Consider the following 10257-nt stretch of genomic DNA (forward strand, 5'->3'; position numbering starts at 1 on the left):
TTTTTGTCACAGATTTAATACTTTTCGATTCCTTGTTGATTTCTGCATGTGTCTGCAGTGGGCTAGTATATATAGAGCCACCCACACCAGTTTCAAATTAGTTGTCTAATGAATTGGAAAGAAAATGTTATGACAGTAGCGTATGTGTGTGGCCGTGAGGTGAGTGACGTCAGTGAGTGTGTGGGCGATAGAAGAGAGGGAGCGGTAGCGTGAGTGCCGGCGGGGACTAGTTTGTTTTGTATTATTTTGTAGTTTATTGTCAAAATATACACTCCCATTGTCCACTTAAATATTTTCAAGATATTTCTTTATTCTTAGACAACGGATTCCCTTCCGTGATTGGTCATTTCTATGGACACAGAAATGACGTCACCTAAAATTGCGTTTACGGCACATAGTAATGTCGTAATTCAGCTCTGAGTGTGACACTTAAGATTCAGTCCTACACTTCGCTGAAAGTGTGAGTAAGACGCTTGATAACTAACTTTTAAGTGCAGCTTTCAGCGAAGAATTTATTTACTCTTAAGTCAACTCTTAGCAGACTTCTTAGGAGTAATTCTAAGAAGCTTGATAAGTACGGCCCCTGGACTATAGTGCACACCTCAGGTAGCTTAACCTCGACGGTAGAACAAAACTGACTCACCTTTTTGCATGTTTTTAGATCACACTTTCCTAAGTTTCCGACCATCCCAAGTTGCTGCTGCTTGTGTGGCAGCGTCGCGTATTTGCCTACAGATTTCCCCAAGCTGGACTACTGCCCTGCATCTACTGACCGGCTACACCTGGGACCACCTCACTCAGTGCATTGAACTCATGTTGATGTAAGTGCGACACTCTTATACACGAGGGCTGCAACTAACGATTTCAATAGTCGACTCGTCTGCGATTATTTTTACGATTAGTCGACTAGTCAAATGATTATTGCTTATAGGTTGCACACATTTCAGTTTGACATTGAGTCCGCAACTTCATTTTGAACATTTTTAAATCTACTACTCAAATTTTAATAGAATAAACATAAATTATTGACAAACATATTACACAAAGTATATGACCACAGTGAAAAATAAGTCAACAGACTTCAAATGCAAGATGTCCTGTGAACATCGCATTAAAAAAGTATTTTATCCAGTACTGTTTGGATTATTTAGCTGCAATATTTTACCTAAAGGAATACAAGTGGAAACATGAATATTCTAGGCAGCGTGGCAATTATTTTTTTTATAAGTGTCTAGTCGATAACAAATCTTTGTCGTTTGATTTCTATCATCGACATTGTCGATTATGCCGGCTAGTTGTTGCAGCCCTATTATACACACTTACGCTGAATGTGGAAATTACAAAGAGAAACTGGCAGTTTTCTATGAATAGTGTCGATTTGATTACGAATATCATTATCATCCTTGTTTCACTTTGCTCATCAAAGCATTGCTTGAATGTGTTAGCAGAAGAGAAACCAGGATTCATATGCAACACACCATTTGTTCATATTTTGAAACAACTTTAAATAATAGTGGAAATACACTACCGTTCAAAAGTTTGGGGTCACATTGAAATGTCCTTATTTTTGAAGGAAAAGCACTGTACTTTTCAATGAAGATAACTTTAAACTAGTCTTAACTTTAAAGAAATACACTCTATACATTGCTAATGTGGTAAATGACTATTCTAGCTGCAAATGTCTGGTTTTTGGTGCAATATCTACATAGGTGTATAGAGGCCCATTTCCAGCAACTATCATTCCAGTGCTCTAATGGTACAATGTGTTTGCTCATTGGCTCAGAAGGCTAATTGATGATTAGAAAACCCTTGTGCAATCATGTTCACACATCTGAAAACAGTTTAGCTCGTTACAGAAGCTACAAAACTGACCTTCCTTTGAGCAGATTGAGTTTCTGGAGCATCACATTTGTGGGGTCAATTAAACGCTCAAAATGGCCAGAAAAAGAGAACTTTCATCTGAAACTCGACAGTCTATTCTTGTTCTTAGACATGAAGGCTATTCCACAAAATTGTTTGGGTGACCCCAAACTTTTGAACAGTAGTGTATATGAACAAAATGACAGTTGTCAGCTGTTAGCATATATATTACCTTAATCAAACATGGCGGAAATGTCTGTTACAAGATACTGCAGTAGTAAATAGTAGGGATGCAACAGTACTCGCTATAATCCTGCACAATAAGACTTTAATTTTTTTTAAAATAAAAAATTGTGTGATTTAATCGAGATTGGATGAATTTGAAAAAATAATCATGATCATTTTTTTGTCATATCGCCCAGCCCTATTTTAATGTTGACCAACGTCTCGGCTTTGACCACAACCTTCTACTATGTGTATACCATGTATGAGGCATGATTTATAATCCAGCACAAACTTTCACTAACTCAGAGGCGATGCAGCAGCTCAGTACAGTATGTCAGTAGCTGCAGTAGCTACTAGGGATGTGAATATTTGGGCACCACACGAGTCGATTCGATTCTTAGGGGGAATGATTCGTTTCAAAACCGTTCTGGATTCAAAATCAATACCTTTTAAGAACATTAGGTGCCAGTTTTACGATTAACTACATTCCTCCATAAAATAGATTAACACCTCCTGATAAATGTCTATATTGCTTGAAAGAAAATTGGTTCTGTTTAATAAAATTATACCCAAACATGTAATAAAGGCAAATACAAATAAGGCAACAAGAAAAGTACCACAAACTTCTCTTTTCTAAAGTAAATCTGTACAGCAGATACAGTATATGATCATCTACATCAGTTTTTTTCAACCTTTTTTGAGCCAAGGCACATTTTTTTCCATTGAAAAAATCCGGAGGCACACCACCAGCAGAAATCATTAAAAAACGAAACTCAGTTGACAGTAAAAAGTCGTCGTCGCAATTGTTGGGTATGACTTTAAACCACAACCAACCATGCATCTATATAGCTCTTAACTCAAAGTGCTGTAACGACCTGTCACATCACGCCGTGACTCTTTTTGAGTTTTTTGGTGTTTTCCTGTGTGTAGTGTTTTAGTTCTTGTCTTGCGCTCCTATTTTGGTGACTTTTCCTGTTTTGTTGGTATTTTCCTGCAGCAGTTTCATGTCTTCCTTGAGCGCTATTCCCCGCATCTGCTTTGGTTCAGCAATCTAGAATATTTAAGTTGTTGCTATCCTTCTTTGTGGGGACATTGTTGATTATCATGTCATGTTCGGATGTACTTTGTGGACGCCATTTTTGCTCAACACGCTGTAAGTCTTTGCTGTCGTCCAGCATTCTGTTTTTCTTTACTTTATAGCCAGTTCAGGTTTAGTTTTGTTCCCTAAGCTTCAATGCCTTTTCTTAGGGGCACTCACCTTTTGTTTATTTTTGGTTTTAGCATTTGATACCTTTTTACCTTCACCCTGCCTCCCACTGTCATCTGCATATTGGGATCACTACAAACCATGTTCCGACATCAACAAAGCAATTAGCTACCTGCTGATATGGAAGAGTATAACATTGTTACGCTGCCGAGCTCTAGACAGCACCGACACTCAACAACAACACACTATTTGCAGACTATAATTACTTGTTTGCAAAAAATATTTTTACCCCAAATAGGTGAAATTATTTAATCTCCCACGGCACACCAGACTGTATAAAAGTCAAAGTAAAGTTAAAGTTAAAGTACCAATGATTGTCACACACACACTAGGTGTGGTGAAATTTGTCCTCTGTATTTGACCCATCCCCTTGATCACCCCCTGGGAGGTGAGGGGAGCAGTGGGCAGCAGCGTAGCCGCGCCCGGGAATCATTTTTGGTGATTTAACCCCCAATTCCAACCCTTGATGCTGAGTGCCAAGCAGGGAGGTAATGGGTCCCATTTTTATAGTCTTTGGTATGACCCGGCCGGGGTTTGAACTCACAACCTACCGATCTCAGGGCGGACACTCTAACCACTAGGCCACTGAGTAGGTGACGGCAGAGCCGGCCCAAGGCATAAGCATACTAAGCGCTTGCTTAGGGCCCCGCGGCCACCAGGGGCCCCCAAAAGCAATTAACAAAAAATTATTATTTTTTATTTTTTGCATATACGAGTCTGAGTCAGACTCGTACATGGCAGTGATTAGTATTAATAACAAAGTCGGCCATCAGATTTCTTACAGTGATGTCATAAATGACTTTGCCCCCAGAAAAGCCAGGAAGCACAGGTTTTAAGGAGTGGGTGGAGTGGTGAAGAACAGAGGAACAAAACTGTGATGGGATGGTCAAATGTGTGAATTAAGGACCTTAATTTAAGGTAGTTTATTTGGATTTTTCCCCCAAAATTTTTTTGCACATCGTTATGTACATTTACATAGTTTTAATATGTAGTAACTTTATATTTGTTTATAAACCGTTATGTTACCTTGTTTCTGGTAACTCTGTTCATTAATATTATTTAAGTATTTGCTTGATATTTAATTTATGTTATTTTTTGTACAATTGAATTTGTTCCTTTTTATATATATTTAAGTGATTTTATTGTTGCACTTTATTGTTTTTCTTGCACTACGAATTATTTTTGCACATTGCTGTTTCAGGTTTTTGTTACCAAAAATAATAAAGTGAATCAGAATCAGCTTTATTGTCCAGTTATGTTTAACACACATGGAATTTAACTTCAGTAGACTGCGCTCTCTTTGTACAAAGTAAACATTAACTAAAAATATAAACTAGTAATTAAAGACTAATATGTACAAGACTGATGAGACAAGATGACACTTTTACTGTAAATACAAAGGACTGTTCAACCCCAGGCCACGCTTGTAGCTGAATGTTTTCTACATTTTAAGATTAGGAACCATATGTGGCACTCTGGACATCATTCGTTCATTCATTGGTATTATTTATGTTCTTAACTGGGTCACCCCCATATCTTTATAAATGACATGTCATTTGTAAAGACATACCAGGCTGACAATAGGATAATGTAAACAACACTGCCAGAGCCGCAATGAGTTTATAGTAGGTGTGTGAATGATCAACAATCAATATTATTGGCAGAAAAAGAGGGCCCCAAAATCAAATTTTGCTTAGGGCCCCATGGAGGCTTGGGCCGGCACTGGGTGACGGTCACGGCACACTAGTGTGCCGCAGCACAGTGGTTGAAAAACACTGATCTACATCAACAATATGATATGCCTGAGTGGCCGGACAGGATGGATTAAAAAAAAAAAAAGGTTTGAAGTGATTAAGAATTGTAAAAATAACAATTGCGATTCATTCGAAAATAAAAAAATGTTGATGCCCCTGGTAGCTACATACCTCTGTGATCAAGATGCCATGTTACTAAAACTAGTTCCTCTGCGTTAGCTCCTACAATAACAATGTTGCTAATACTTGGTCAATATGCAGGTCACAGCATGTAAATGAAGTATTGTTGGCCCTTTTTTGATGATTTTAGAGAGCTTTATAGGCGGAATAGTTGACCATTAGCTACGTTGTCAGCTACCTATTGCCAGCCTTTATTTGTGATTTAGAATACACAAAGAAGAGAAAATGTGTGTTCTTGTGAATGATGGGCAAAATTCCCCCCAAAAAGCGCAGTTCCCATTTTAAGTCAAACGATTTGGCAGCTCAGTGAGTATTGAACGTATCGCCCTATGACATAGGTGTCAAAGTCAAGGGCCACGGTGATATTTGATTAGTATTAGAACCGGCCCACAGGCCACAGCCGCCTGCTGCTGTTTTGCACGCACAAACACTCCCATCAGTGTTGGCGCTAGGAATTTTCAAAATGGGGTCCCAGGGACCCCATCAAGTCATACAAATGGGGTCCCACAGTAAATCTTTGGGCTCCCACTTTTTTGTAACGGCTTTGCAAACAAATGATACATGTATACATCATCCTGTTATATCTCTCATTCTATATTGTGTTTTGGAATAATACAAAAGAAAACACATTTTTATGCATATGTAAATGTATTCAGTTATAAACATTCAGTCACTTTTTGTTCTTTCCTTCATGGATCTAAACTTTACCGCTGCCGGTATTTTTTTCTATATTTTAAATCCAATTCAATCCACTTTATTTGTATAGCACATTTAAACAACAGAAATGTTTCCAAAGTGCTGCACAACAATATTAAAAACAATATTCAAATATTATCCTTAGCTCCACTAATGACTGAATAAAAAACAAATAAATAAATATAAAACAAAACCAATATAATAACAATATAAAAATATGATTAAAAACTATTTTAAAGGGTAAAGCCAATTAAAACAATAAATACAAATCAAAATTTTAACAACACAGAGGACCACACAACTCACGTAGTGTGAAAAGCCAAAGAATAAAAATGGGTCTTAAGACGAGACTTAAAACACTCCACTGTGGGAGCAGTTTGAACATGGAGGGGCAGAATGTTCCAGAGACCACAGAGAAGGCCCTGTCTCCCCTGGTTATAAGTCTGCGAGCTGGAGCTGGCTCTCGGACCTCAGAGTGTAAATTTGGATGAGGTCCGAGATATAATGAGGTGCCAGTCCATGTAAAGCTTTAAAAGCAAACCGCAAGGCTTTGAAATCAATTCCAAGATGAACAGGGAGCCAGTGCAAAATGTCAAGAATTGGGGTTATATGCTGGCGTTTCCTGGCCCCTGTTAAAAGTCGTGCTGCCGCGTTTATTATTATTATTATTAGCCTTTATTTAACCAGGTAAAATCCCATTGAGATCAAAGATCTCTTTTCCAAGGGAGACCTGGCCAAGAGGGCAGCAGCAAGGTTACATTAAAAACAGTAAACAAATACATAAAACATCACATTTACGACATTAAAACTTGCTGACATAACACATGTGCATACAGACAAGGTAGACTGCAGTCCTTTCACAGAAGCTTTAAACTCATTCAACGTAACAAGGGTTTGAAGTTTAATATTCGATTGTAGGTTATTCCAAGCCTTCGCTGCTGAAAACCTAAATGCTTTCTTGCCCAGTTCAGTTCTTACTTTGGGGACGACAAATTGCAGAACATTCATTGAACGAAGATTGTGACTTCCTTGTTTCTTTGTTAAAAGACAAGACAGATAAGATGGAGTGATACCCAGAATGGTTTTGTAGATGAAAACATACCAATGATTGAGGCGTCGAGCACATAAAGATGTCCAGTTAACCATTGAGTATAATACGCAATGGTGAGTAAGGGGAGCGCAGTTGGTTGCAGTTAGTCCGCGTTGCGGACTAACTGCAACCGGGAGAGAGCTTTTTGGCTAATGGCAGCATAAAGTGCATTGCAGTAGTCCAGGCCACTTGAAATAAAAGCATGCACGACTTGTTCAAAAAGGTTAAAAGATAAAAACGGTTTTACCTTTGCTAAAAGACGAAGATGATAAAAACACGATTTTAAAACGCCATTGACTTGTTTGTGAAGTTTAAAATCGCTGTCTATGGTGACGCCAAGGCTGGTGACTTTGTGAAGCAAAGTAAAGTAAGTAAGTAAGACAAAGAAAACAATCTGCAGTTGTCTTTATTTTTTGTAGCTTGTGCACAGATTTTCCTCCATGCGGCCCCTGAGCTAAAATGAGTTTGACCCCCCTGCCCCAGGACCAGCTTAGTTTCTGGGTTTATTCACAAATGCCCTTTTCTTCTCCATAGTGCTCACGACAACGACGTCAAAGAGGCCAACAAAGCAAAGTCCACTCCTCCGCACCGAGCTTCCTCTCTGCAGCCTCAGACCCAGATCGCTCACCTGTCCCCGGCGTCGGCCATACAGAGACCGGCTTCTTCGTCCTCCACCTCCGCCACCCCACAGCTGCTCTTTCAGCCGGAACGCTTCCCACACCTTAGCCAACATTCCTCCTCGCTGTCCCAGCTGCAAGCGCTCGCCGACTCTCAGGCCCTGGGGCCCGTGGTGAACGTGCCTCAGGACTTTCTTCAAAGCCACCGGATGGGTCTCCTCACCGGGGCCTCTTGCGTGGCGGCCGGGGGCGGCTTCCCCTCCTACCCGAGTCTGACGGCCGGCCTACAGCCGGGGGCTCGCGCGCTCCCGCTCCCGGGCCCCATATCGGTTCAGATGGCCCTCGCCGGGGAAGCGCGCCACTGCCTGAGCGTGGCCTACACGGGGGGCTACCTGGGGGCCCATCACACGTTCGCGGCGGGCTGCTTTGACAGGTGACGCCAGGAGACGGAGAGGGAACGGCCACACGAGCGCACCGCAGCGCTCCCGCCCCTGCTTCCTCTCGCCGATCTCTCCTCCCTCTCCGTCGGCACGGCAACACCCTCAGCATGTCCAGCCCTCCCTACCCTCTCACAAAGACGCCTCAAACGCAAGCAGAGGTCCAAAGGCAAGAGGGAGCCAGTGGAAGTCATCACTCTGACATGACTCTTTGAAAACACTTGATCCTGATATCACTGTGAAGGCGAGGCAACACTGCTGCACAAAACACAGCAAATCTGTGAAAAGGATATTTTGCTGCTTTGATATATTTTTCTACTAATTCTACCAAAATAACCGCAGGCAACAACAAAAAAACAACCCTGGGCGTCGTTCTGCCATGTTGAGGAAACGTGCGCTCTGAATGTCAGCAAACATTGATTTAACGCGTGTCAGGCCCGGGGGGCCCTCTGGGAATTCCTCACCGCATTAGTCCCGGGAGGGGCGGATGAAGAATCCCTTGTTTTGGTGCACAGCTTAGCTTTTACCCTCCCCGTGCCTTCAAGAATCTTCCGTCTCCAAAAGCCGAGCCATGTGGCGCGCCAGGAGAAGCCCGTTTTAGCGTGTCTCCGGCGCCACTCAAAGAATGGACGTGACTGGACCAGCGTGGGGGAAGGAGACCCGCGGGTGTGTTGTACATATGAAATGCTGCTGTCCGTGTTACTGATGTTTACATGAACCACTTACGTATCAGGGACTTGACCAAAATTACTTGAATATTACATTGGAACTTGCCATAGCTTTTATTTATAATTTTTGATATAGTGTATCCTTTTGTACCGACCTAAAAACCATTGAAGAGTAATTATTGTATCCTTTTCATACTGGCTCAGGTTAAAGGCGAAGCAAAATTGTGCTACTTTGCTTTCATCCTTTCGGTCCAAAAAGTGTTCGGTCTTCCTTTTTCCCCTCCTAATGGACCATATTTTCTTGTTTCAGTCAGTGTTAAAAAACAACAACAACAATATAAAAAAAAACTGTGTACGAGCTGGCGGACGCCACGCAAACATCTGCATCCAGTCGTCTGTAATTGCTTTCCTCGTTTCTAAAGCTTCCAATTTTCTACTTCCTGTTAGGGTTTAAACACATCCAGACTCCCTGTGCCACTTTTAGGGCCTGCCCGCTGGTTACCATGGCAATACCTCAGACGGCCCCTCATCCATTAGTTGTTTCCGACTAATTGTGGGTGTCCTCTGTGATGTGATGGCGGTCATTTGTCACTTGAAGCCCACCCGTTATTACTTTGAAGGTTCCGACTTGACTTCCGACTAGTTTAGTTGGGACTAGTACACACACACACACACACACACACACATACACACACACACACACACACACTAGCGTAGACATATTTCACCCACGTTTATGTACAATGCGTTTTCTTTCAGCGTGCTTTTACTTTAAGCTTTTTTTGGTAAACAATTTTTGTTCCTCTTTGCCTCACGACTGAACTTCTTACTGAGAGGTCAAAGGTGCAATATGTTGTTTCTCTTTGTGAACTGAGCACTGCCATCACTGTAGGGTGAACGCCACTGCTCCACTAAGTTACTGTTGCATGAACACAATGACTATGTTGCATATTGCAGCCACCACCTCAAGAGTGAGAGATGCTACTGGAAGCGTTTTTTTCTTCTCTAAGATTAGTCTGTTACTGTGCTTCTGTTTGCATTCTGTGACTGCTGCTGATTTGACTGGCACCAAACATCACTGACACCACACACCTTCCATTTTATGTTTGGGTATTTCCACCACCTTCGCTTTGTCGCACTGAATGGTAAGAGGATGTATATTTTTTATCATTAGGTGTCATGGAGAAATAAACATGTAAACTGAAGTTGAGGATGTTTTTTTTTACCCCAAATGTAATTTTCACATCACTGTGCAGGTGTATCTAACCTTCTATCCATCCATCCATCTTCTTCCGCTTATCCGAGGTCGAGTCGCGGGGGCAGCAGCCTAAGCAGGGAAGCCCAGACTTTCCTCTCCCCAGCCACTTCGTCCAGCTCCTCCCGGGGGATCCCCAGGCGTTCCCAGGCCAGCCGGGAGACATAGTCTTCCCAACGTGTCCCTAGGGAGGCGTTCGGGTGGCATC

At 41.6% G+C, this 10257-nt stretch overlaps 1 protein-coding gene across 2 annotated transcripts in view; it reads left to right on the forward strand.

The window, feature by feature from the left end:
• LOC133649102 (cyclin-J-like) overlaps window positions 1-9981 on the forward strand; it is a 68440-nt gene extending 58459 nt beyond the window's left edge. The window contains exons 5-7 of one of the 2 annotated variants that reach the window (XM_062045894.1): window positions 662-821; window positions 7607-7850; window positions 7881-9981. In XM_062045894.1, the coding sequence (XP_061901878.1) occupies window positions 662-821; window positions 7607-7850; window positions 7881-8126 (650 nt within the window). In that variant the 3' untranslated portion in view covers window positions 8127-9981. Of the gene's footprint in view, window positions 1-661; window positions 822-7606 lie in introns of both variants that reach the window. The other variant, XM_062045893.1, reaches the window with a different exon arrangement.
• The last annotated feature ends 276 nt before the right edge of the window (window positions 9982-10257 follow it).

Source organism: Entelurus aequoreus, linkage group LG04 (assembly GCF_033978785.1).
Source record: "Entelurus aequoreus isolate RoL-2023_Sb linkage group LG04, RoL_Eaeq_v1.1, whole genome shotgun sequence".
Taxonomy (NCBI): domain Eukaryota; kingdom Metazoa; phylum Chordata; class Actinopteri; order Syngnathiformes; family Syngnathidae; genus Entelurus; species Entelurus aequoreus.